The sequence below is a fragment of the Trichogramma pretiosum genome, unplaced genomic scaffold, assembly GCF_000599845.2.
Source record: "Trichogramma pretiosum strain Unisexual culture from Peru unplaced genomic scaffold, Tpre_2.0 scaffold27, whole genome shotgun sequence".
Taxonomy (NCBI): Eukaryota; Metazoa; Arthropoda; class Insecta; order Hymenoptera; family Trichogrammatidae; genus Trichogramma; species Trichogramma pretiosum.
This window is the reverse complement of record NW_019641694.1, coordinates 480,279-508,229: the sequence shown is the minus strand read 5'-3', so window position 1 is coordinate 508,229 and position 27,951 is coordinate 480,279. Positions and strand designations below refer to the sequence as shown.

The window sequence follows — 27,951 nt, the reverse complement described above, 5'->3', positions numbered from 1 at the left end:
TATCACAATAATTTTTTTTTAATTTTTCAGTTATTTATCTTAAAATATAGGTACACTTATTTACAAAAGTTTTATCATAGTCGTAATATAATTTACGATTTCATCGTAAATTTATGAGTATACATAGACATATTCTTAAATTCATGAGTATTATGAGCACAAACTTGCACCTAACTGTGCCTTAAAACCAGTTATGAGTGGTGGTTTTTCAGGTACTTTTTGAAAATCTTGTAAAGCCTCTACAAAAATAACACCACAGACAAAGGCTCCAAGAGCAGTGATAAAAATAGATAATACAATCAAGCAACGGTCTTTGATTAAATACAATTGAGGATCTTTTTGCAGAATATATTGAAACAAACAAATTCCTGGGAATACAAATATAAAAGCTGCGGATAAAGATCCCATTATATTGATTATCGGAGCAATGTCGGGAACTAAAATAGCTATTATTAAACTCAATATAAACCAAATGATGGTAATAGTAAATCTAATCCAAAAATTACAGTTAACATCCCTGTTGAATATACTTAAAATCGCGTCACGACCACAATATAATACAATCGGAAAAGTAGTAAAATTTTTTATAGCAATAGCAATTATTGCAATTGTCAAAGTAGTGCTCTTATCCGAATATCCTTGTAAAATATCACTGGGAACCTTTCCAATGCCGAAAGTAGCGTAGCCAAACACGCCGACGATTGAATACCCGAAAAAGCAAATTATCATACTAATTATTGAGCAAAGAGTAAATTTCCCAATTTCTCTGCTTTTCATACATGCATACGTCGGTATGGCAGTCATGTGGCTCTGTAAAAAAGAAATATTAAAGTGTTGAAGCTTAATATTTATAAAACCAGTAACTTTACCTGGTAAGCAAAACATATGATTGGCACAATTTGCAAGACTTGAGTGAAATTCTCTGGCCAAATTCGAACTGGTTTGGAGGGTAGTTTATGGTGATCAAAGCTTTCATACACAATCAACCAAACAACATAAATGATAGTTAAACAGCCTATTGAACTGGCATAATTTAAAGCATCCAATCTTTTAAAGAATGAGAGTGGCAGTATAAATAATACACTTGTCAAACAAGTAATAAACGATCTGGAAAGATACCTGTAAAAAATAAAAAACATTATCAATCTGCAAAATATCTGATAAAGTTAAAATGAACTCAATATATTACCATGTATGACAATAATCCAAACCAAAATATGTGGCAAAAACTCTATCAAATTGATCTCCAATGACAACTAAAAATGTAACACAGCATCCAAAACTATAAATTGCTACACAAAGTCCACAAAATACCAATGAGTTTTGACCACAAAGCCCAGCAAAGGTACTTTGCAGCGTTGTAGTATTAGTAACATCACTAGAACTAGCTAAAATTACTAATGTCAGTGTAATAAAAACCAGAAAAAATAACTGAGCAATTAAAGCTGTCGCTATTCCTCCAGATTTGTCAAAAGCTTCTGGAAAATTTAGTAATCCGGCCCCAAGTGTAGCATTAACCATGAGAAAAATAGTTCCTAATACACCAGTTCCTGAATAATAATAAAAAAAAATTATGTAATGTTATAGCGTAAGAAAGTCTTTGCAAATTAGCATAACTACCAATGCGTCTTCTGCATGGTTCTGATCCTGGATATGCTGCAGTTGTTAGCACAATATCACTTTCAACAAAACTTTCCTCTTCCTCGCTGAACTGATTCATGTTTGAATCAATCTGAAGCACAACTGGCAGCTCACAAGCACTTTACAAGTAGCAGACATAAGTTACTTATGTTGACTCATCTGTGAAAAGAAAAAAGAGGATGGCAGAGGTCAGAGAGAATAGAATAATTTATGCGCGAAAGATAACAGCCGAGCTGAGAAAATGAATTAATGTCATTCAGACCTATTTGATAAAATTCGACTCATTCGTAATTCTCTCAAATCCGCATCAAGTCTTAATCAGTAAATTAAAGCACAAAAGAAACCAGAAACCTGTAACGATTACACATTTGTTTATTTTCACATTTTAATTGATTTGTGCTCCATGTTTCATACATTACTCAGTTCACTGCGTCGAAAGAATGTTAGCCCCTGGAAAAGTTAGACCTTCGTGAAATAAAAACGAAAAAAAATTCGTATGCATGTCGTATGCACTGTGCAGTCAGAGCAGTGCATAAAACTCTGCGAAGTTGGTTGTGGTGTGTGTCATTTTTATTAGAAAGAAATAAACTACAGGAACTTATCGTTAATTTTTTGTAGAATTAATAATGGGGCTAAAAATTGATAATTTTATAAAGATGATGATTCAACGTTGCGGTATATAAAATATCATAATGAGGATAACAATTAATCGGTTGTTGCTCTATCAATACCGATTAAAAACTTGGTATATTGAAAAGTTGGCAGCATCGGTCACTAAAAAAAATGATTTTGTTCTGCTAGCATTAGCTGGCTGCTATTTTATGCAGTCTGCTACTTGGAAGCATTGCTTGTGTGATCAACATACATAACCTAGAATAAAGTTTTTTGAAAACACAAAACAGTGCGGTTTTAATGAAAACTATCTATGCCTAAATCTATTAAAAAAAAAATAAATTATAATGCAGTACGCGGATGAAGGAGAAAGACTAAAAGATCAATCAAGGTGTGGTGCACTTCGGGCTCAATTGAAAATGTGTCTACTTAATACTGATTGCTGCAAAGTCGTAAGTCAAATGTTTGTGCAATATCAATGTTACATCAAATTATCACTAAGTCATAGTAATATTTAAAACTAGATATTAAATTTCAAAGATAAAAATAATTTATTAAAATTAATTTATTAAAGACAAAAGTGCAGATTTATCAAGTATTAAAACAGAATATTCTCATTTTATTACAGGAGAAAAAGACACCTAGAGAATGTTTACTTACACACCATAAATCAGTTCCTGACGAATGTTATCAATTAAAAATGAGCTTTTTTGAATGCAAACGATCTCTAGTAAGTGAACATTGACTCACTAGTCAAAATTTTTTTTTAAACTAATATACAATATTGTGTTTCATCTTTTAGATAGATGCCAGAAGGAGGTTCCGGGGTCCTAAAGCTACTTGACTATTAAATTTGTTTAAGTGAACATAAGAAGCAATAGTATTTGTATGATATTTGAAAATGACTGTTATCCAATTGATTGTTATTATAGAAGTAGTTTATTTGTTTTTTATTGTACATAGTCATTAATTAAATGATACTTTTATAACAATATATCTGTCTACCTGTCGTAATTTTATTTTTGCTATTTTTAAAAGTTTTACACCTATATTGCAGAAGATATGGAAAATGGTTTTTCTTTAGTTCAAATACTATAAATAATTTTATACAATAAAATAAAATATGTATAGAAGTAATAATAAATTTCGTTAACAATATGTAAGATTCGAATTGCTTATTGACAGAAAGCAATCACAGTTGTCAAATGTTATGCAATATACTTTTATTTACACTTACACATGTGCATTTCATTGTGATGCACAAAAATCACAGTACTCAATTGCAAAGCCTCTTTTCCAAAGGGCTTTAAATTAGACTTTTGATAAAGATTAGTGACGTTTTAAAAAAATTTTAATATGCTAGTAGATTCAAATTTCTAAATACAATAACTATTCATAATATAAATTAAAATTACGCCTGTGCTTCCTATATGCATTTCTTATAAATAATACTATATTGTCTCTATATAGGATAGGCTTTCAGGTTCATCGTTTCTACATAGTTATTTTGATCTTTGTACTAGGAGTATTATGTGTTAGACTTCTTGAATAAATCTAGTATTTAAGTAGATCCAATGATATCATTGTTTGATCACTTGCACTATTCAATCTTGACTACAATACAGTAATAAGTACAGACTTCTATGAGAGTAATTATTAAAAATGTAACTCTACGTAAAATATAATGTATAATACAAGGCCTAAGATGATACATTAATTAGTATGTATAACAAATATACTAATTTAATTTGTGTTCCCTTTTGATAATGATACCAGAGTTGGTCAGCTATATTAATTAATTCCCCAATAAAAGTAATTAGCTATATAAAAATATCGACTTATCGGCACATATTCAAGAGGCCAATATTTTCACATTTTAATTTGCAGGACTTGCATTATCTCGTTTTGATGAGATAGTGTTTTGGGGTGTATAACGAGTAGTCTCCCCGGGCACGTATTGCCGAATTAATGCCGAAATAACGATATGCGTGATATGCGGACGTTTCGTTTATTGTGTATTATAATATCGATCTTTTTGTTTTGACTTGCATCCTCACACATATTAAATTTTAATTTTCAATATTTTAAGGATCACACCGGTAAAAATGGCACATATCGCATTGTATGGTTATGTGCATAAACGTGTGACGCGCTAATATCGTACGGAGGAGTTTCAATCGCCGACGGTAGTTTCATATAAATTGCATTACGAAGCTACAGGTGGACGTTAGACGAAGACGAGCCGCAAAGCCACTTTTCTTAGTTCATAGTCACTATCGTGCAGCATCACGAAGAGCACTCGACACGCTGGAGCGATGAAAAAGATTATTCGACGATAAAGAACTCAGAAGCAGACCGACGGCCTGTAGAGACCGACGTAGCCGCAGAGTCGGGCGCGAAGGGCCGGCAGCAGTATCGCCGCGGCCGAGAGGTTCTCCTGCAGCTGCGAGCACTCGCACACGAGCAGGTAGGTCTTGTCACCCGCCGACATGGACTTGTGCAGGGTTATCCGTCGCAGACCGACGTTCTTTGGCAGATATCGGTACATCATTCGCGCACCTGTAAACAACGACCAAGGCCACGATGATCCAACTGCACTTGGGAAGAATCTGGATAGACGAGTGTTTGCCAACTCACCGGTCCAGTAGAGCCAGTTTTGCTCGAACTTGAGGCCGTCGTCTCCCTCGAAGACTTTGAAGATGGAGACGATGTAGCCAGTGGAGGGAATGGGCGGTCGACCACCGAGTGGCTCGAGCGGAGGACGGGCTATCGTGGCGACCTCGTTGAACAGGTCGAGATTGTGATTGGCCGCGTAGCGCAGATCTCGCGGGTCGAATTTCTTAAGAGCTGCGCACTGCACCTCCTGGTAAAAATCCACCGGCTCGGTTTTCTGCTTGTTTACCACGTAGTAGGCGATGAACGGAAAATCAGCTGGAAGAATCGAACGATGCATGAGAAGAAACGTTTTTCGTGAGAAAGACTGTTTATGGCGTTAGACATGTCTCAATTGGCTACGCTCGCAGCTCGCGACAGTTTCGGGAATAGGGATCAGTTATTCGAACAGTCCTATAACGAATAATTGGCGATAAATATTCTGATATCAGGAATTGTACAGTAAATACCGTGTTCCGTTTAGTTCAAAGTTATTTTCTTATTAGTAGATTTGTTTTGTCATTCTCAATTTCGAATAGAACAAAATACAGTTTGATAGGAGGTATATTTTGAAAAAAAGTATGTAACGGCTGCATTCAAATGACTCATTCGATTGCATGGTAATCTTAGTAGCGGTATAGAGTCAGTTTTTCATGTTAACAAATGCGGAGTGCTTTAGTTCGTCTCGGTAGAAAAAGTGGTGAAGTTGTTGGTGTATTCGTGTGAGTGTGTGAGTTGTGAGTCATGGTGTGTGAAATTTGGAGTGCTAAAAATGCACAATCGTGAATAATCAAAGTGAACTTTGTGCTCGAACGTATTCAGTCCGACGGAGATAAATGAAAATCATAGTTTTGAAAGTGTTGGAGTCACTTCAGGATTGGCCAGCGCTTCGGTTGGTAAGTAATCGCAAAGTAAGCCTTATTATCGTTGAGAAAAAGTGAGCTGTACCGACACGAAGTAAAAAATGCGAACGGACAAATCGAATCATGGTATGGTATAGAGATGAAGTAGAGGATTTAGTACCATTTCGCTCCATGTTGGTGAGCAGTATGCTCTGAGTGGCGGCTGGAGCGAGCTCGGTCAGCAGTTCGGCGGCAGTGTCGCGTTGCAGCACCAGCGGCTTCGACACGGGCGACTCGACCAGTGGATCGATCGGCTCCATGGACGTCATGAAGTGCGCCAGTATGCACTGCTTCGGGTCCTCGACTTCGAGCACCGAGAGCGGGCTGCCCGGTCGGCGCTTGTCGGCGCTCGGCAATCTCTGCGTTCGACCATCGACAATTGTAATCGCGCTCGTTTTGCCGTTTCATTTTACTATAGACGATACTTACGGGCACCCCGGCCGGGAGAAATCGTTCGAGCGCCGCCAACGGGATGATGAAGCAGTCCTTGTCGAGGGTCGCCAAGCTGATGGGCTCGCTGCGCGCCGGACTGCTGCTGCTCTGATGCGTCTGTATGACCGAGCCATACTGTCCGCCGTGCAGACTGCTACCCTTGCCGTGAAACGATACCTGCGGGAGCACGTGTAATGCCTTAATACCTTTCAAGAGCGCGCCAAAATTGCAGCTCTCGCTAATTCCTGTATGCGCTACGCCTGCTAGCACATTACGTTACTCGCGTCGCTCGAGCTTTTCCCTCTGCGGCGGGAAAGTGTGTCGCGCTACTCGCACCTGCATATATTTACCCTGGACTATTTTCTAATTCTTTTACCTCCGAGCTGGCCGATCGATAACAATTATGCACGTTTAGCGAATGCCACTGCCGTCGCAGCGAGCGATTTTCGCGCTCTACCACCCACCGCTACTACTGCTCGACGCGTTTCGCGCGCTCCACTCGCTGTACTACCCTTATTCCCCAGCTTTTTTTCTTCAGCGAGATTATAAATACCCCCGATGTCGTTAGCATATTGTCGAGAAATTTTTGTTTCGATATTGTTAATGTTATCGCGGTATATAGTTGCGTGTCGGCGGCGCAATCGACGATGCAAAAAGCACACATGAATTACTCATGCTACGAAGATGGCAGTGCTCTTCTATATATAGGCGCTAAATCGACCGACGCACTCCTGCAAGGCTAGCAATATTTTTTTCCTCATCAAGCGCGAGGGTAACGTGGCATACACTCGGTAGCGAGGGCGGAAGGCCCGAGACGACTGCATTATCCAAGCCGACTGAATTATGCACGAATTACTGGCTGTGGCCTGAAAAAAAGAGGCCCTCGCTGTCTGCGTGACCTTGCGCTGCTGCGACGCCAAATGCTTTCGGTCTACTTTTCGCGCTTGATTATATTTTGCACGTATCGTTGCCGCGCGTCTACGTAAACGGCGGCGCATTTTATTTACTCGTCCCGCTCTTCCTATAGGCCAGCCGAGTCTTTTTGAAAATAGCTCTCGCGCACGTCTCGTCAGTCGTCGCGCGTTATACCTGCTTCGATGCTCTTTTCTCTATATCGCGTAAGCTCGGCTCTGCTGCATATACATATATAACACAGCGCGCCGATACTATATTTAAAGTCTGGACGCTCGCGTGAACATCGAGTGTAATAATAAGTATGAACGCCCTCGTACGATAATCCAACAGGTTGCATATTTTTCACTCTCGATCAACGTCCATGTCTACTCTATGAATTCTCAAAAGTTTTCCAATCCTACCCTACCCTCTTGTAATTGTAGACAAATTGAATTACTTGAAACGTTTTGCGAAACAAGGTATTTTCAATGGCAACCAATTATCATTGTTTTAATTTTATTGTTATTTTTATCACTCTTTGCCCCATTATCTCGTAGAAAAAGTATATTATACGAGTAGTTTTGAACGAAAAAAGAATTCAAGTGACTTTTAAACGACTTTTAATAATTCATCGCATAAGGGCGCACTTGTCGTCCGCGTCGTGGAGAGCAAAAAATAAAAGTTACTGCAGCGCGAGCGGAAAATTGATAAGAGCGAGAGAAGGCGTGTTTGAGAAAATAAACAGATGTAGCCGAGGAGCGCGCGCGTTACGTGCCTCGGAATTGGCTCTCGCGCCAAGCGCAGCACGTACCAGCCGTGACTTGCCAAAAAAGTCGCCGATGGGCTCGCGTGCTTTTTCTCTTTCCTACCCCTTTTTTGCCTCTCGTTTCTCTCTCTCTCTCGCTCGAGAGATTGTTACTTGTACTGCGGCACATATCACAAGTGCTGCGCGCTTGACTGAGCAAACAAGGCGCATCACTCAAGCGCGCAGATTCCGCTAAGCTCCAGAGCAAATATTTGATCGGCTGCCAATCCCTCTGTTATGCTCATTGGAGCCGCTGTTTGAGGCCGACTTATCTCTGTCTTACCTGTCTGGAAGCGGTGGTAGGCGTGAGAGGCAGATCGTCGCCTCCCGGCCGATGCTGCACCGATCCAGTCTTTCTCCTCTGCACTGGCTGCGGCTGGGCGCTACCCCCGTAATTGTTGATGTTGTTGTTGTTGTTGTTGAGGAGGTTGGCGTTGCCGCCGAGGTTGTTGTTGGTGTAATTGGCATTGGCCGGCTGCTGTCCTCCCCATTTGAGCTGGTGCGGTCCGCCACCGGAGGTGCGCCTCGGTCCGACCAGCGTCCCGTAGCGCTGCTCCTCCTGGTCCTGCTGCGAGCCTGGATGGGGACCGAAGAGCAGATGAGTCCGATAAGCGGGTTGGGATTGGCTCTGGCCGAAGCCCAGTCCGTCGAGCTCCTGGCCGCCGAACTCCCGGCTGCGTCGTGGCTGGTGGTGGCCGTGGTCGCGGCGGCCCAAGCCCCCACCGACCAGGCCACCGGCTACGCCGAGGCCCAGACCGCCCGCCAGGACAGGCCTGTCGGAGGAGCCGCAGCTCGAGCCTCCGACGCCTATTCCGCCGAAGCCTCCGCCGCCCCCGAAGCCACCTCCGACGGCGCCTCCTCCGCTGCCGCCGCCGCCGCTCTTCTCAAAGTTCTTGCGGAACATAAGATTCATAATTGCGCGACTATTTGTGTACTTGTACTCGCGTGACAGACAGTCGCTTCGAAATGATCGAGCTTTGTTATTTCACAATCCGCAAGTGGTTACACATGGAACACAATTCTGTAGTCACTGTGGATCACTGCGTCGTCCTCTCGTCAACTCAACGGCGGCTCGAGAAATGTCAGTAGTGGACACATGGCAATCGCGCGTGTGATCAACGACAACAGACTGCGATACGTAGTTCGTACAGGAAAAAAGCATATCGATTAGCAACAAGCTGACAATCACAGTGGTTAGTTTGACACTCGTTACAATTAGGCTCCGGAGGACAGTCCGCACCGGTGGCCGTAGCCTTCCAGCTCGCCGCGCTTCCGTAGCTGTCCATGCTGAACCGACGTCAACGCTGCGAGGTGCGTATAGAGAAGAGAGACAGAGAGAAAGAAGGAGGACGTGCAAAATCAAAACATCAGGAGGAGAAAAATTAACGCGAGCCGAAGCTTTGCTCAGCTATCGTAGTCGGAGACTGCACGAAATTCATCTCACACGCACACATTAATGGAAACACAAATTAAATCACAAAAAGCACAGGCTGGGTTAGTAATTGCTGACGAACGAAGCCGTTGGCTGACGCAGTTTAGGGCCGTTTACCTCGTATAAAATGGACTGGGGTAGGCTCAGTTAGGCTTAGTATTTAGGTGAACGCGTCCAGGTCCTCTCGCTTATAGGACGCATAGGAGCTCAGCACGTGGCAGTAGCACGTCGCGCTCGCACTGACAACGGATCGATGCGTGGCTTTGAAATATTAAACAACGTGCTCGGCTCGCTTGGAAACAGCAGCAGCAGCAGCTCTTTGTCCCGATGGCCGATGTGTGCGTCGTCGTGCTCGCACGTAGAGCTGGCCTCCTAGACGCGGTGTCGTTTAGGCGAGCAAAGCGCGATTACTCGAGCCTCGTGTCCCTGGGACTGCGTGACCGCTGCCGCACGCGCGCGAATCGACTCGTCGGAGAGCCACGGTTGATGCTGACTGCGGCCAGCAGCAGTAGCAGGCAGGCAGGCACACGCGCGCACGCCTTGCCACATCCCCCGCTCTACCTCGATCGCACCGAGAGAGCTTGCACACGGAGCGAGAGAGACGGAGAGAGTCGATGTGTGCTCGTGCATATAGCGATATACTAGTCAGAGTGGCAGAGCGAGAGAGCGAGAGCCCACCGCCACCCGCTCCATGTGCACCTGCGCATACACCTTTCTTCGACCAGTCGTCCGCGTCGTCTGTCTCTGTGTGTTTACTCTGTTTATGTGCGTGTACATATAGACATGCGACCGAGCTGCTACTGCGCGACAGCTCATTATTACAAATTGCCCTGAAAAAGCATGTTTATGCGAAGCGCGTCTCCGTCTCGTTGCAGCCCGAGCACGTTTCCGGTTCGATCTAGTTTGGACGGCCTGACACTCTACTCCACTGCGCGAGAGAGATCCGCACTCGTTGTCGATGACTCGGCAGATAAATCAGCCAGCTTTACCTTATATACCTTTATATATTCTAGCCCACGGCACAGCCTGTCTTTACTATCTTCGAGTGGCTTTTTACGATTCTACGCAACGATTTCTTTACAAACTCGTTAGCGTTGCGAGCTTTTCAATTTAAAGCACCGACTGGCTTCGGATTGTATCGTTCCTTTATACGTCTCGAGCAACTTCTTATGTTAATTTGGCCTTTCGAGCAAAATCCATTTTTCATCTCGCTTGTTTCATTTTAAAGCAACTCGAGCTTAATTATGCAAATTAGGATCAGATACCTCCTCGCGCAAGCTCCTATCTGCGATCAAAGCTTTGTTATTGCGATTCAAGCTGGAAATAGCGCGCTCACGAGCGTTCGAATGCGTTGAAATTTTTATTTTCTTTTCGAATGAATAGAGCCGAGATTTCAGCAACGCTGCCAAGACTGAATGAAAAGCTTACGCGCGCAGCTGTCATATTTGCGACGGCGCGAAATGTTGCAGCATGCGGACGTTAAGCCAATTCGCCTCCTAGTCTACGCATGTGTGATACCCGAGTATACATTTATTTTCAAGTCCAAGGTGTATAGAGTATATTTATGCAAAGCCCCTATACACACTTGAATATTATAGGCTCTGTTTTCAACGTGAAGAAAAATCTTATTCAAAGTCGTGCTCTTTTTAACCCTGTCCAGTTCATGTAAATATGTTATAGTCCAGATAAATTTTTTTTTCTCCTTCTCTTTTCTTACATATAGAGATAATCTTCCCAGAATGAAAGAGCCTCAAAGTTCATTGAGAGTTTTTACACGCTAAAGAGTATGCCGTATCGTGAATGCTTGCTGATGAAAAATTCATATCAAAAAGTCGTAGCTCCAAGGTCTACGATATTAATTATACTTGAAAAATAATGTCATGTTCGATCCATTAAAAAAATTACGCCGAATAATTTCTCTTGTCGATTAAAAAATTTCCACTTTGGATATTTTTCGCACCCTACGACTCTCACAGCCTCTCGAGACTACATCCGGACTTCTTTTGTTTAGTACCTCGTTTCACTCTCGTGTAATACTTCTGCATGGCGCGTTTGTGTGCAAAAATATACGTGCGAGATTTTTTGACGTCATTGGTGCTCGTGTAAATTGAAAGTAGCAAGCTCGAGAGTGCAAAGAAAGTTAGATTAAAATAAAAAGTATCGAATTTTAGTTTTCAACCTCATAAGTACTGTATATGAATTAAATGTATGAAAAACAAAAAAACTACTTGATAGAAGAAATTGCATGCACGTTCAGAAGGCAAAAAGTGCGTAGATTGTCATGGTTGCAATCAGTGAAGGCTTAACTGCAACTCAGCAAAAATGTTTCAAATACCGCTGTTGATTTTGGCAGCACACACATGCGCAAAAGTTCAAAAAGCAACCGATGATGAGGCGCGTACGCATCAGTTTTCACTCTAGTCTCGAGAAAATCGAGTGGGGCTCCGACTTGATCAGTGCGAGAGAGAAAAACGGCGATTTGATGCGACGAGCCGTAACAACGGCGGCCTTTTCTCTCTCTCGCTCTCACTAGCACAACTATTGTTTACACTTAACAGATATTCACGTCGTCACAGACACACATGCACATATATAGACTCGTGGTCTAGCGTCGAAAGTCGGCTTTGGCATTGTTCGCGCTATTAGTCACGCACAAATAATCACGATGATACAAATAAAAGGACAAAACAGTCGGCTACTGGGTAAAACATTACTTTGGACGAAATTTTGACGATAAGAAGAGCTCCTTGCTTGGTCAACTGCTGCGCGAAGAGACTTTGTCACCCGCGCCGTTTATAATATCCGGAAGAGTAAGTGCAAGCACTGCGCAGGGGGCCTAAGCATGGCAGAGAGCTTTTTGGCAGAGAGCTTTTCTTCAAGAGCGAGAGAGAGAGAGAGAGAGAGAGAGAGAGAGAGAGAGATGGTAAAAGCGTGCTCGTGCCCGACTAAGTGGGAAGGGTGCACAGCCCTCCTGAGAAATATTATTAAGCCAAAGAGCGCTTCATATCTTCAATTTTAATATTTCGCTGCAACTTGTTTCGGCCAAAGTTATTTATACATTTGCGACGATAGTGTATTTTTATACGCCAAGGCATCGCTGCCTCTATCTCTTTCTCTCTCAAACGTTCAGCGCTTTACTGCCAAAAACTTTATATCAAAACTGATTGGACCAGAGTGGGGGCAGGCACACGTGTATTTGCTTATATCGCTCGTTGCAGCATTGCTTTACCATTATCTTTTTCTTATAAATTTCGTACGTTTTCGTGTATTTAAATTTATCCTCAATACGCCAAGTGCGGAGCTCGAGATAGAGAATCGTCGGTGTAGGGCTTGATCGATGAGATGCAGAGTTCATTTATACATGTATCGGAGGTGTATATACGTGTACGCGGAAGTTTACTTGTTCGGTATTTGTCGAATTTCCCTGGCGAGTACAGTTTAGCTATAGCGGCGAGGCGGACTGTATTACCTTATTGAGCGATGGATTGGCGGAGGCTTTAGCGTATACAATTTTCAACATTTTATCGATTGTAGCCAGGAAAGTTGGCCTCTCAATTTTTCAATAGATATCATATGTAGAGAAATTAATTTTTACTCGTATACGATACCTTGATCCTTCTGCAACTTACCGCCGATTATATCTGAAACAGTAAAAAAATTATTGTATCGAACTGGTGGTAATTTATAATCATCATCATCCGAAAAGTCATGTGACATTTGAGCATTCGAGCAATTTGACTATATCTATTGGCCCGGTGTTCGTTGATTTCCGTGTACACATCCTGTCAAAGCTCACCTAGTGGCACACCGCGCTGTTGATATCGATTTCACCTCTATTGTACTCGCGCACGCAACTCGCTCTCTCTTTCTCTCCCTGTCTCTAATCTAGGCATGTAGGCATTGAAGTAGCGTAAAGTGAAATATTTACTGCTTTCGTTAGCATATTTTTGGAATAGATATGATTCCATTTTCGGACTGTGTGTCGAAGCAGCAAGAAAAGCCTGTGATTGGATTTAACATTTTTCAAAATTCGAATGATGAGCGTAGGTGTGCAAAGATTTGCATTTCTAGTGAGGAAGACAAAACTACTTAAGCTTTAAATCTAATCAAGCTTGCTGCAATCCTATATGCACTTACCAGCATCGTCGTAAGCAGGACACGGAAGGTAAGCATAACGTGGATTTGGTTGTTGAGCCCTCTGCGACATTCTCGTTGCTTCCAGTTCTTTTGCTCCCGAGGCGTCTTCAACTTTTCTCACAAGCGCCCGCGACAATCAGGATACATCCTGTTCTAGTTCAAACGCATGACTAGCAATAGCGGCGAGTCGAGCGTGACTCGTGGTCAGAGGCTGGGCTTAATTAGTCTGCGATGAAAATAGCACGACTGCGCATCATCGGCCAATGCGAGCTAGATAACTCGTGACCAAATGAGAAAATGAGAGAGAGAGAGAGAGAGATGAGAAAATGATCGAATCTGTACGACGACTCGCCGCTGCCGATGTATCGCTGCGCGAAAGCGAATAATCGCCGGCTAAGGACTGAACTACTGGAGCAAAGCGCGCGAGCCAAAAACTGCAGATGCGGATTTCATCCCTCTGAGAATGAGAGCGACCCCCTCCAGTGGCAACAGCACTTCTCTCACTCGCTCTCTCGGTTTCTTTCCTGCAGCTGCGGCTGTCGTTGATATGCGCACAGCCCCTTCGCACGTGAGTGACTTTTTGTATATGCACCTGATTTTCAAGAACGACCTAGAGCTTTTATCGGAGCTAGCGAAACTGCTGCTGCTGCTGCTGCTGCTGCTGCTGCTCTTGTCTTGGAGTAATTAAATTCCGGCCTAAACGTCAACGTCCTGCTGCAGCTTAAGACGGTCGCGCGCCAAAGACGCTCATTCGTCAGGATGATCACTGCTGCGGCTCTGCAGGTGCGCGCAGCCGCGTGTGCCCCTCTATCTAATCACACACACGTGCTTTTATATATGTTTACCCCCTACTCCTCTTGATGCGAGGAGGAACAACCCCCATTCGTGCAGCCGTGTGTCGCAATGTATCCGCAGTCACCGACTTTCTCTCTCGCTCTTTCTTTCCTGCACGTACGTGCGCGGATCCGCACGTATAAGTGCGCTAGTGCTATACGTTTTTTTCTCGTGCGCGCAATAAAAGTGAAACTATATATGTGCGAGCGTCGAGCACACGGCGAGTTCAGTGGAGCAGTCGCAGCGCCAAAAGACACGCTACTCTCTAATACGAGCGCACAAAGTGCCGCATCGCTTCACGAATATACCTACATATACACGCGAACATATGCCTATATGCGTGACTTGTGGCCCTGGCCCTGGCCCTGACTTTCTCGCCTCGACGTGGCTCTTGGCAGCATCGGTGCTTTTCTATGCGGAAAGCGCATACGCTCTACGCTCGCACAAATGCATTTAAAGCCTCCCATTGTTTGTTGCTTAAAATTTAATGAAAAAATCGTAGATTTATAACTTTTCTTAATGATATTTATTTAACAATAATCAACTGCCGCGCATGTGAACTTGCGCGTGCTTACAACAACGGGATGTGTATGACAATTACATAACGTGTAAACACGTCCGAACTTTTTAAATCACAATACATTTTTTCCATTTTTGTACATATTTTTCTGTTGTCTTTATTTAGAATTAAATTAGACGATCAGTATTATTTAAAGGTGGGTCAATAGTTGACTTTTATCCGTTGTACATGTATCTCAAAATATATACGAATCCACTTATATTCGTTGAAAGTCATTTTACTTTTTTACGATTTCGGAAGCACTTGTTCTGTTTTGTACATACATTTACAAATAAAAAAATAGAGTACATTTAAAAACAAAAGTTTTAATCAATTATTGTTTGCGATGATTATAATAAGCATAATATTATAATATTTGAAAATTTAATGAATACTTAGTGGAAATGGATTTTGTAGAATTCACGTTCTCATATTATGATTTTACAAATAAAAATTTATTCCATTAACAATTACGTCTTATTAAATATAGTCAAAATTAAAAATAATGTACTTTTCTATCACAAATATTATAACTTTGAATAGAAAATGCTATTTCGACTAAATGAGAGAAGCGCGTGTTTGAGGATGTTCAAAAAAGTAACTTGTAAAACTAAATGCATTAAGGTTCATAAATAGAGTCATTCACAACTACGTGTGTGCTTTAAAAATTATGAAAAGAACTGAATGTTTACAAGCATTTATAACTGTCTCTCTTTTTAGAGGTTTTTGAAAGCTCGTGCAGATCAACTCGAAGAACGATTTCGCAAGTATTACAAAAGTCCCATTTTTACTTATTGTACGCATAAAGCTCAACTATTTGTATAAATAATGCATTACTTATTCAGAAATAGCACTCACCATCAATCAGTCATGCGCATATACGTATACTATAAGTGTGTGTCTGCGTGTGTGTGTGTTTGTGTATGTATACAATATGTAAGTTGACCCGTGTGTATTTTTGTATATTTATGCTGTACATATACACATTTAAAATATACTACCATAAAAATACATGATTATATGCAAAATCATTAATATATTTAAAAAAAAAAAAAATTGAATGACTAATCGATTTTCATTTAATAAAGCTATACTAGCAGCATATTTACGAGTACTAATCAGGTAAAATAATCAATCGTGCTTGGTAATCCAAGACTTACAGCCATTTAGTCAGGTATAAAGCTGATAGTCATCACCAAATGTTTCCATGTAAATATGATATATTTATGTACACTGATTATAAAAAAACACTCGAGCGCAAAATTTTCAGATTCGGATAAAACAAGATTCAACTGAATTGCATGAAAATGTATGTTTTAGCTCAATCAGAAAACGACCAGTTTATCTCGAGGAAAAAATTGCGCTCGTGCGTTATGTATATAAACTTTATCCTAATAGTATATATTTTTCAAGCAGCTGTGTTCGCGTTTGAGATTGCTCGAAGCTCGCAGTTGATATGTTTCCTTCGCAAAAAATAAACGATTGTCGGTAATGTATATTCGGTGTCCCTCTTTCGAAAAGAGGCCATTTGGCAAATTGAATCTATATATATTTATACGTTTACGTATGTATCTATTATCGTTTCTGTAAATATGGCGTTTGTTGTTATTTTTTCAGTAAAGATAAAAATATTTTTATTTATGATATAATAAGATTACGCTACTACTCCGTAATATCCGAACAGCTTTTAGCGGCCGGACAGTTGCGCACAATTCTAAAAATTATGTACATATCAGTTTGTTATTTAACCTAAGCGCGGTCCCACGTCCGCTCGATATTTTATTTGAAATCTGTTTAATGCACGTGATTAAGGCGATGACTAATGGCACTTGGATTTTTTTCAAACAATCCTCAATAATTGACTATTCACTTCGAAAGTCCGAGTGTATAAGAGCGGTAGAGTGTATGTATATAAGTATTTTATATATAAAAGGCATGGAACTCGTCGATTTCGTAAAAATTACTAGGTCTATTATCCGAGATAGTTAACCATAGCTCGCTGATGAGTTTTCTCTTCTATATTTGGTATTATCACGTCTTGAGAAGTATTGGAACTTCTCGTAAAGCCTGCTGCCTCTTTTCTTTTTCATTTATCCTGTGCAACGGGTAGCAGATGACAGCCGAGAGTATGATGATCGTGCCGGCGAAATAAAACGCCAATGTATGCGAACCTGTACCGTCCACGAACGCGCCTGACGAGAAAGCAAAGGTTCATTATTTCAGTCAGAGAGTTCAGGGATACCAGCAAACATTTATGCTCTGTACTTACTGGCTATGGGTGATCCTACAACGGCGCCCACACCCTGGAAAAGAAGAAGTAGTCCGAAGGCATTCGTCAGCTTCTCCAGTCCCATTAAATCCACGACGATGATCGACCTTAGCGACGCAAATACGGCTGTACAAATAGGCGAATAAATTGGTTATTTCATCGAGAAAGGTTTCCGTGAGCATTGCGTGCTTTAGACTGGATGCATATAAGACCATTTCTCGAACACTTACAAACACTGAGACCGAAGGCAGCTGCGTAAAAGAACTGGTAGCCTTGACTCATTGACCATCCAGACGCAATCGTAAGGATACCGCTTAATGTGATGAAGATGTTATTGACCATCAGGGCATCAACACCTGGCAAACTGCTGACGTAGCCCAGACCGATACGTCCGATTGTATTGCCAATACCAATAACGGATATCAGCAGAGTTGCCGTATTACTGTCGATACCAGCTCTCCCTGCTCTCTCTGCAATTTGACAAAATTCAATTAAATCCGCTTCATTTCATCAAGTACATTAAATGGTTTGTAAAGACTACTACAGCTTATATTTATGGTGTTTTTTAAATTAAAAAACCATGACATTCAAATTAAATTTCTTCGCAATTAAGAAAATGGATTTGTGCTTATGAAATGATTCATTTTACCCTATTTTTATGATATTATAGAAGTTATTGATAAAGTATTTGACTAGTCAAGGGAAACTTTTTACGCGGATTTTTAAATAATTCCTTTTTTCTTTATAAAAATTTGTATGAGAAAAAATGTTTGGTGCGTGAATGTGAACCTAAATAACGAATTCAGATAACGATTGATTCGAAAAAGTTATATTCTAAAATAAAGTAAATAAATTATTTACTGTCGATGTGAACGAAAGGAGTGTAGAAACCCATCATAGTCAGACAACCGCTGAGGGCCAGAATCAAAAGTGAAGGACTTTTCAAAAGATTGACGTCCAACATAGTTGACAAGATTCTTCGAACGCCCTCGGGGCACAAAACGCATTTTCCACTTTGTTCTTCAGCGAGATCTTGAGTTGTCGGTAACCTTGTAACGGACATGTGGTAGCCCACCGATGACATCTGTCAAAAATTCCTCAATTAAATACAAGACTAAAATAATTTTCAATTTGATGCCAAAGATTTATATACCTGAGACTTGTAGTGAGATAGTCGGCTAAGAGAACCTCCATAAAAGATATCGTCTCTGTAAAAGGGTCTCTGCGGGTCTTTGACAATGGAATTACGCTTGGAAGATCTGTGACTCGTGACCGAATCAGCTCGGCTGCGACGATCACTTATCGCGTTCCTATGAATCTAAAAACAAACAGAATAAATATTGATTTTACCATTTAGACAATGTTAAGTACGTTCCCGTGTGCGAGTTATTAGCTTCCATGTAGAAGAAAATCGTTACGGCGCGCCGGTGGCACTGCACGTATACTATACTGACGTTTTCATAATGAATTTTTAGGTTTGGCTCAAACAGAGAGCTCCAGAGAGCGAATTATTTTTGGCAACGTACAACGAGCGCAGCTCCGTACGATTTTATATTCGCATGCAAAACAAATTAAATTGATAAATAAATTGTAAACAATACCATTGGCACTTTTCCATTGAGCCTATCGGCATCACCGTCCAATAAATTGTTCTCCTCTTCGGCCAATTTCAAGTCCTCGTCCGGAATGATTTCTTCCTCGGGATAAATTGGTACCGATAGTCTCTTTTCGGAATTGCTCTTATGTCGATCAAGTATGTGCATATCCGGCATTTTGTGAAGAGTATGCAACGATCGGCTGCTGTTGCTGTAGAAATCAATTACAAGTTTTTTAATTAAAAAACAGTCACAGATTTGCGTCAATGTCAAGAAATAATTGACGATACGTACTTGACGATGTCGGCGGCAGTCGGATACTCGGTATTGTTGTTTGTACCGAAAAATCTGCTCCTTAGTGGCTGACTTGCGTGTAACGAGGTAGTCGACTGACCCTTCCTCAACACAGTCGTCTTGACTTCGACCGCCGGATTATCCGTTTCGATCGACACGTCTGCTTTGACTTTCGTCGGTTTGAGAGGACGGAACATGGCACCGAAAACGGCACAGTTCAACAACATACCTAAACAAACATTTACGTATATATTAGGATGAGGCGTTCGGACACGTGTACTTGTATTTATTGCTCTTTCCTCAAAGCCGTTAAACAATTAGTGCTTTTGTTAACTTTTACAACTCATTGCGCGAGACTATGAGCTATATGCAAACCTAATGTGGAGTTACTGCAACATTGCTATTGAAATATATTTTATTTTGTAGGTCAAGGATCAGACACGCGTATTCATTAATTTGCTAAAAATCAGAATATATTATGATACATGGTTTAATATTTCCTTGAATACGCACACTGCTATATGAAAAGAAAGTAATCGACTTGTTGCCGATAAGTACATAATAGTTATTACTTAATCGATCTTTCGGAGCTAATCTAGGTGTAAGCGTGCCGCTGAGAATTAACGTAATCGAGATTTTTACGAGTACATGTCTCAATTTCGGCAACTCAAAAGTGTTGAAGTTGTGAAATTGTATATTTTATTTGTTCTGCAAACATCCTTGAGCTTGATCGTCACGGAGAAATTTTTGGTGATTATGCGGTAATTTTAATTATTATTTTCGCTTAACACTCGAAAAATAAAAATTCCGATACGAGATAAAATGAAAAAGCGTCGCGATCAATAATAAGCCCACGAAGTAAATCAGTGCTTCGACAAGTTCTATTATTGCCGATTATCTTTGGATTAAATATCTTAATGAAACAGACGCATTTAGAATGGCCGTGTCGCATGCGTATGTATGTATGCATTATCAATTAAATATATCGCGATAAGCGTGTTATTTTTCTAATGCGAAATAACTTAATGAAGCTCGCGAAACTCGTTTCAAGCGGTGCACAGTGCTTGAGTAAAAAGATATATCTTAAGCGCGATTGAAAATATTATTTATATTTATAAATTTTTTTTTTTACTTTTAATATTTGCAATTGAGTTTCTGATCGTTAAAAAAACCAGTTTGTAAACACACGCACGCGCGTGGCTATATACGAATATAATGCGTAAAAGTGCAGAGACTCACGCGAGCTATGAATTGACAAAGTGATCAATCAATCAGTTTACGTGATTTTTATGCAAAGGAGTACTAGAAACGCAATAGTCGTGATGGAAAAAAGAGAGTTGGAAAATGAATGACTTAAGAGCCATTCATTATTACACTAACCAGCTTGAACAACGATCGCTCCTCGCCAGCCCAAGTGTGCAATGAGAGCTTGGGAAATGGGTGCCATGACCAGAGTGCCGATGCCCGAGCCGCAGACCGATATTCCGGTAGCCAGAGCCCTCCATTTTTCGAAGTAGAAGCCGGTCGTTATGACGGCTGGCACGTAAATCAATCCTGCGCCGATGCCACCTGTGAATTTAAAAATCGTGTTGTTGCTTGCCATCGTGCAATTGCTCATCGTTCGTACGCGCACATAAACGAGATCGGTCGTACTCACCGATAATTCCGTAAAAGACGTACAGCAGCTCGATCGAGTTGGCAAAGTACGACAGCAAAAAGGCATTGCAGGCGATGAATGCGCCAAGAATCGAAACCAATCGGAATCCATATCTGTTGGCCAGAGCCGAGACGAATGGACCGGCCATGAGGTAGAATCCAGTCTGCAATGAACCGGCTAGGGAGACTTGAGCACTCGTTGCATTGTAGTGTTGCTTGATGTGATCGAAGAAGACACCATAACTAAACATAATCCCATCCACAACGAGATTACACATGAACGAAGCTGCTACGATGACCCAACCCCACCCTCCATCGGGGGGTACGATCATCTCCACGTAAGCCTGTGTATGCATATTGCGATAAAACGAGAGTCATCCAGTGATCAACCATAAAAAAAAGTGGCAGTGCAATTTTTCTCATCGCTCGAAAGAAAATTTGCCGACAACGGTCGCACCGATAACGATTTGACCCAGAATATATAATGCATAATTGATGCACTCGCATGCTTTTCTCGGTAGTTGACGCGCGGGATCATGAGCGCAGGGGCTCTTATCAACCAAACGCGAGATTGTTTCAATTAATTTTTTTTCCGAAAAGTCATGTGATATATCGAAAAACAACTGGTGCATATTCGTCATAGCGTAAGAGATACGAAAAATATATTTGCACCACATGCAATGTTGTTCCAGAAATAGACAAATGTTGACGAAATTTGATTTGTTATTGCAGATTATCCGATTGATAAAGTCGCTTAAATTACTCTTAAATGCAATTAATTGGGCCAAAACGATATATAAAATAATCAGAGTCGATTTAGACACGATCGATTCTGATAATTATTCATTGTAAGTCAGAAACGTTTTACAATAATTGGGATCGAAAGATCTTTTTTCTAGAATTAATGTATTTCATATATTTTTTTATCGAGTGTGGATGTTTTCTTTGGCTTTGATTTTAATCGCTTAATACACCGATGCCTATCAACGGCTATCATTTGAAATGTTAAGTAATTGTCGTCGCCTCGCACATATATTCAATTACTTAACAGAGAGGAGAAAAAAAATGGCCAATTTTAATAGCTCGTTTTACAACGATCACAATGACTGAATATAAAATATGGGCAAATTCGTATCGTTGATCATTTATTAATTAATTAACGCGCGTAACCGCGAGATATCGAGGAAAGCGTCGAGATATACTCGAAGGCTTATAAAATTAAGCGAGTAAACATGCATGTGTGTATAATCGAGCTCCGATCAAAAACTAGTTTTAAAAATCAATAAGGTCGAGAGCAAAACAGCTGCCAGTTCACATATGTACAGATAATATATATATGTATGAATATCTCAGTAACTCGAGGATAGAAACTTTTTATGCATTAGAAATGTAAGATTCAATCTTGTTGCTCTGAAATAAAAAAACTTATCTCGATAAATATCTACTCGTGAAGCGATTGCCATTGTCACCTCGAGTGCAAATAATGCGAATTTTTTTATCTATACGTTCAAAATAAAAAGTATCTGTACACAAGCTCGACGCGAGTGTCAGGGCAATTAAATCTTAAGCGAATGCAAATAAATAAAAATTTTTTTCCGTGGATTTTTTCGAAATCGTCGCGTCTTTTCGCAGCATAAATCGTAAAGCGAATAGTTTCAATTAACGAGAGATGTAGCTAAATAAATTACCGTGTCTTCGTCTCCCTCGTCGTCATCTTTGACATCCTTCATAGGTATGGCCAGTTCTTTCTGGGTCAAGTGGTTTCCATTTTGCTGAACCACCGCAACTTCCAGCTTGCGATCGTCCTGACTGCAGGTCTCGGCGATCGCCATGGCTCATAGAATAGAGTATCCGTTGAAACTGCAAGTATAGAATAAAAGGCCGAGGCAAAGCCGTGAGTGGACGCAATAGAAAGAAGTACCTTGTCGCGTCGCTCGCGGCTCGTGCTTGTATTGCGCTCGCGAGGAACTCGACGCACCGACTGTGTGCTGCGAGAGAGCCTAGGCTAGATATCCGCTGCTACTGCTGCTCTTGTCGAAGCATGACGTGCTTTTGACGCAGCAAAGAGTACGGTAGTCGATTTATCATATGATACACGCTCGCGAATATCGTACAAAGCCGCGCGCGAACGCGAAGACAAGCTTTCATCTAATATATCGAAGCCGTTTTATCGCAAACACGCGCGGGGCTGCTTTGCCGTCGCCTCCTCCTCGAGTGCAAAAGAGAGAGAGAGAGAAAAGAAGATAAGCGAGAGAGAGAGGCGCAATTCACAAGTACAAACGACCAAAGATACGTACGTGTGCGCGAGTGTTATTAGAGCAAATAATACGAGACTACTATAGGTGAGAAGTGGCCGCGTGCGTGCAATTAATCCTGAAACGTTGGTAAAATTAGCCCATTGACAAGCTCGATGTAAACGGGAAAGAGAGGCAACCAGCAGCGATAGAGATAAGAAAACACATGTTCGTATTGTTACTACTGTGTGCGGTAACATCCATATGACGCTCGCTGCAAGCACGAGTCAATGTCAGCAGCGCCTGCGAGCCCGTTGTGCACGCGCTCCAGACGCATCGTATGCGTATTTTTTTTCGGAAGTCCAAAGGAAGAAGAGAGCGAGAGAGAGAGACGTCTCGTGTTGCGCGTGACACAGAGTGAAAAGTCTCGGCTTTGGCCTATGAAAGAAAGCAGCGGCAGCAGCAGCAGCAGCCTCCATAGACGCAGCAGAGACATCGGTGTGTTGTCGTTGGGGTTCGATGAACTGGCGGCAAGCAGACGAGCATCGGAGCTTGTGAGCCTCCGAGAACTCGTTCAATGATCTCTAATGGTCCTAGGCACGCTCGTAAAGCTCACAAGCTGAATGAAGTCGCGCTGCATATACACAAGATTCACTTGCCGCTGCGGCGAGCAGCAGCAGCAGCACGACGAGCTTTTGTGCGCCCGAGAGAGAAAGAGAGAGGGACCCTCTGCCTCTTTCTTTCTCTCTCAATGTACCAAATAACTGAACGAGTATGATAGTACTTATCGGCGCGAGAGCTGCGCAATCCTCGATCTCTCTCGTTCAAAAGTCCTCGCTCCCTCGTACTTATCACGGAATGAGTGTGCAATTCGCTCGACACCTTTGCCGATCAACTACCGATCGACTACCGATCAACTACATTAAGTGGCTCGCGCGATGCCACGAGCAGCATTTTCGCTGTCCAGCAACGAAAAAGAACTGCACTCGAGCTTCGCTGCTTACATATACAATATATATAGAGACACACGAGGCTCGTTGGCTGGCGACTGTCGCGATAACAGCTTGCGACCGCTCGGGTATTTATTTTTGTGGTCACACATTCGAGGCTCGCGTTATCGCGCAACACACTTGGCATGCATATATATCTATATAGTTGAGCGGGAGTACGATTTATACCTCGCCACTATGTATTCGCGCACACGTCTACAACGCGCGGAGGTACGCGTATATAGATCTATCCGCGCGGAAGCGCCAGGCGCGATCGAAAATAACTTGACGCTGATCTCGCGCGTATCTTACGTTTCATCAGAAAAATAGACACGTCCCAAATGGGCCACGAGGGCCGATAGCGCGTGATATCAAGCTCTTCTTGCGAAACTTTTATCCAATTGCACTGTATGCACTGTAGTAGCACGTGCGATTAAGCACTTGCGCGCGTGGGCCGATTAACGCGGCCTATTGTTGTTTCCTGCGCTGCTCTGCTGCACTGTGCTGCGTGTTGCTGCTTCTGTATATATGTGTGTTGCCTTCCCGCTAAGCCGACGTACATGCATTGACTCTCTCTCTCTCTCTCTCTCTCCGTCTGCTATCGCTGCAACTGCACTACTGGCCGTGCACTTATGAGATAATTCGAAAATTGTAACCGCGCGCGCGCGCACCCGCAATTTTCCACGCTCTAGTCCGAAACTGTTGCACTCGCGGCTCGCGGGCGGAAAAACGGATCCCCTGTCTCGCGATCGCCGCCTCTACATATATAGAGATAGGAAAGAGTTAAAAAAAGCACAGATAGAAGCGAGCGAAAAAAATGGAGAAAGAAAACAAAAACATGTCTCAATAATGCTTGAGACTGAACCAACCGGTGGTGGTGCCGTGGTGAGAAATAAGTGCTGATTTCGTGAGCCCGTGACGACGACTGAGCCGACTGCCACCGCTATAACACAGCCTGAGCGATAGATTTGCGTTGGATATACATATATATCGCACACACGCGTAAAAGACAGAGAAAGAGAGAAAGAGAGAGAGAAAAAGATATATAGGCAGCTTTGCCTTGCCGAGCATATATATTCGCACACAAACTCCCTCTCTTTTTCTCATTCGATCCGACCAATCCTCTTCTCTTTCTTTCTGTCTTTCTATCTCTCTCTCTCTTTCTGCTCGGGACGATTTCACGCTAAACTTTGGCGCTTCGGCTTCGCACGGTTGCGGCGGCGACGGCGGCGACTTCGAATTTTGGCGGCTTGGGAAAAAAATCCAAGTGAAATAAGAAAGCGTCGAGTTGCAAAGTTGGGCTTTGGCCTGGAGGATTATTGGTGCGACCTTGCCGGGGCACATGGCGCAGCCGGCGTATGCTTGCTCTACTCGTACTGTAAGCCCCGTGCATGCGAGCTCGGCTAATTGTTCTAATCGATCCATGCAGTCCGCGAGCCCCGTCTCGATCTCTCTCTCTTTCTTTTCTTTTTTTCTCTCGGCTAGTTTCTCGGCACGGCTCGTCTCGGGGCTCGCATAATCGCGCACACGCCCCACCACCGTCATCGGGTTCGGCATCGATCGAGGCAACATTCCAATAGATTCGCACGGCGCGCACACACGCACACACATGCACGCACGCACACGCACGCTCCGATGCTTCGGTGTAGGTCGGGGGCGCACCCTCGTATACTCATTCAAGTCGGCTGCCCAAAATTTTCCATTGCCCGAAATCCTGCGCGCTCCCCCATTTATTTATTCTTTCTCGCGCGCGACTCTTTCTCTTCGTTTTCTCTAAACGCAAAACCACTCGCGATCGCACGAACAGGGCCATATCTGTCGACGCGTCTACTTGTACGCGTACATTGTATATGGATGTATATATTTTATATATAACATAAGGCCAAGTGAAGATCTGTGCACGCTCGAGGCAACTTTACGATTTGGTTGCGTCACTCGTAAAAAATTCGAAACTACAAGCGATTCGCGACGCGAAGTTCGCAATTCGGTGCACGGCTCGATTGCAAATCAATTGAATCGGGCCGAATGCATTGACCGTGACTTTGACCAGACTCACACACACGCACACGCATGCCCCTAATGTTAATGCCACAATGTATCTCTTTCCATCTATGTGTCTATATGAACGGAGCGGCGCTCGACTCCGAAAATTTGCATTCTAATCCGCCAAGTTCGCGCGGCCAATGGCCTGCTTATGTGCGTGTTGCTCGAATGTGCGTGTGTGTATGTGTGTAATATAGGTTGCTGATCGATTATCAAATGCGATCGATTTTTCGCACGTTCGTCCATAGCTACGCGAATGTATCTGGCGCCCGAAACAATGTATGTCCCCTCAAATTTTTGCGGGCGCGACGGCGTCGGCGGTACTCGATAAATACTTATCTCCAAAATAGTTGCGGGGAACTTCCATTCGATGGAGAACAGACGGGAGTATATATAAATATACGCGCGTGTCTGCGCGTAGCACATAGAAAGAGCGCGCGAGCCGCCTATTTGCGCTAATTTTTACTTCTTCTTTCACTTCAGTTGGCGGCGGCTATTTTTTTTTCGCCGGCATACACAGCGCTGGCACTGGCAATGTGGCTGTATTGCCGACTGTTATATATTTTATTATTTATATACAAAAATGGTGTTGCGTATACCGCGCGCTGATTACGAGCAAGAGGAAAATAAACTTTCATCACACGCACCTCGTGTGTACATACAAGCTCATTTAATAATAATTATATATCATGTGCTGGCTTTGCACGCGGATCTTTATATTTCTCACTCTGTCTCTCTGGCTCTCTTTCTCATTTCAGTTCCGTTTATCATTCGTCTTTATACGTGTAGTGGGTTGATAAAATAGCTCCGCACCGTGTGATCAGGCGCGCGTGGATGCAACAACAAAACCAAGACTATAAATACTTACGGGAATCGAATTTAAATGTCGAACGCTGACAGGAAAAGTTTGTCGTGTAGTGTTTATAAATATACATAGAGGCTCCGAGAGCATCGAGGAGGAGACTTTTGGTATAATCTTTTTTGCCGAACAGCATGTAACAGCAGTTGCGGCGAGAGCTCGATCCCCGCGAAGAGATCGAAAGGAAAGTTTTGCGCGTTGGACGAGCTCGAATCATCGGCGTCGTTGTCATTGGCTTATCGATACTTGCATTTGTTTTCTCCGCGTTTATGTTGACTTTTGATATATACAGCTCTAATGTGTCAATCTGTATCTTTATCAAAGAGGGGCATGTCTCTTGCTTGTTGGCCTCTGCGCACACACATACACACATACGCACACGTTGGCTGCTGAAACGTGCCCATGTGTATGTAATAGGCGAACTCGCGCTAACCGGGAGAGCGAGTAAATCATCGCTGCACTGCATTATATAAATGTTGCCTGCTGTTGAATTTTCCGCTGGCGTAGAGGGAGATTTACGAGGGAGCTGTGAGATTCGGTGTACAAGAGAATTCGTCGTAAGTCTCGAGTCTCCGTCATCTCAGAAGCTAATATAATGGATTTTCTGCAAAGGGGCGGCGTTATATATATTTTCGGCATTCCAACCGGATTGCCGTGCGCGTGCAAGTTGTTTCTCGTCTCGTTTCTCTACATGCGATCTCGCGACAGTCGGCTCGAATATCGGCCGGTATAGGTATTCTATGTATACGACTTCTCTCCGTGTAGTCTCGACTCTCGACTCTCGGGGCCAAGGTCGCATGCGCAAAGAACGTCGGTATTACAGTAGGTAGGTATAGGTATATATAGTCGAGAGGGAGACCCGGCGGCCGGCCCGTAGCCGTCGCCAAAAACGAGCGCGCGAAAGGAAGAAATTTCACAGCAGCAGCGACGACGCTCCAAGCTCCAAGAGCGTCGAGCACGTGCTTTCTGTGGAGCGTGGCCCGCGAGGAGTTATAGCTATACGTATGGCCGATAAGCTTTTTTGCTCTTTCCTTCTCTCTCTCTCTCTCTCTCTCTCTCGCACGCATACACACACAGGCGCACGCACACGTACGTACAAGGTGCAATGGCCC

At 42.6% G+C, this 27,951-nt stretch overlaps 4 protein-coding genes across 7 annotated transcripts; 1 reads left to right on the top strand and 3 right to left on the bottom strand.

The window, feature by feature from the left end:
• Positions 1-16: 16 nt before the first annotated feature.
• LOC106647991 (putative sodium-coupled neutral amino acid transporter 7) lies at positions 17-2,329 on the bottom strand. Of its 2 annotated transcripts, none has more exons than XM_014364584.2 (6): positions 2,056-2,329; positions 1,904-1,992; positions 1,621-1,800; positions 1,190-1,550; positions 870-1,119; positions 17-810 (listed from the first exon to the last, which is right to left on the bottom strand). In XM_014364584.2, exons 3-6 carry the CDS (start codon positions 1,718-1,720, stop codon positions 151-153), a joined length of 1,371 nt encoding a protein of 456 aa, XP_014220070.1. In that variant the 5' UTR covers positions 1,721-1,800; positions 1,904-1,992; positions 2,056-2,329; the 3' UTR covers positions 17-150. The 2 variants fall into 2 exon arrangements, with proteins under 2 accessions (XP_014220070.1, XP_023317679.1); XM_023461911.1 differs by having other exon boundaries at positions 2,061-2,329.
• A 138-nt stretch (positions 2,330-2,467) lies between these two features.
• LOC106647992 (cytochrome c oxidase assembly factor 5) lies at positions 2,468-3,184 on the top strand. The gene is made up of 3 exons (XM_014364585.2): positions 2,468-2,705; positions 2,882-2,983; positions 3,056-3,184. Exons 1-3 carry the CDS (start codon positions 2,601-2,603, stop codon positions 3,095-3,097), a joined length of 249 nt encoding a protein of 82 aa, XP_014220071.1. The 5' UTR covers positions 2,468-2,600; the 3' UTR covers positions 3,098-3,184.
• Positions 3,185-3,236: 52 nt separating this feature from the next.
• On the bottom strand, positions 3,237-14,130 carry LOC106647990. Of its 2 annotated transcripts, XM_014364583.2 has the most exons (7): positions 13,508-14,130; positions 13,000-13,011; positions 8,222-8,514; positions 6,237-6,416; positions 5,929-6,166; positions 4,891-5,184; positions 3,239-4,812 (listed from the first exon to the last, which is right to left on the bottom strand). In XM_014364583.2, exons 1-7 carry the CDS (start codon positions 13,575-13,577, stop codon positions 4,598-4,600), a joined length of 1,302 nt encoding a protein of 433 aa, XP_014220069.1. In that variant the 5' UTR covers positions 13,578-14,130; the 3' UTR covers positions 3,239-4,597. The 2 variants fall into 2 exon arrangements, with proteins under 2 accessions (XP_014220065.1, XP_014220069.1); XM_014364579.2 differs by lacking the exons at positions 13,000-13,011; positions 13,508-14,130 and adding an exon at positions 11,927-12,987 and having other exon boundaries at positions 3,237-4,812; positions 8,222-9,067.
• Positions 14,131-15,910: 1,780 nt separating this feature from the next.
• On the bottom strand, positions 15,911-24,851 carry LOC106660437. 2 transcript variants are annotated; one of them, XM_014383401.1, is made up of 11 exons: positions 24,807-24,851; positions 22,403-22,574; positions 20,716-21,058; positions 20,439-20,627; positions 19,059-19,287; positions 18,771-18,975; positions 18,323-18,487; positions 18,031-18,253; positions 17,400-17,639; positions 17,170-17,295; positions 15,911-17,092 (listed from the first exon to the last, which is right to left on the bottom strand). In XM_014383401.1, the coding sequence occupies exons 2-11, from the start codon at positions 22,544-22,546 to the stop codon at positions 16,932-16,934; spliced, it is 2,025 nt and encodes a 674-aa protein (XP_014238887.1). In that variant the 5' UTR covers positions 22,547-22,574; positions 24,807-24,851; the 3' UTR covers positions 15,911-16,931. The 2 variants fall into 2 exon arrangements, with proteins under 2 accessions (XP_014238887.1, XP_014238888.1); XM_014383402.2 differs by lacking the exon at positions 24,807-24,851 and adding an exon at positions 22,693-22,769.
• Positions 24,852-27,951: the final 3,100 nt, after the last annotated feature.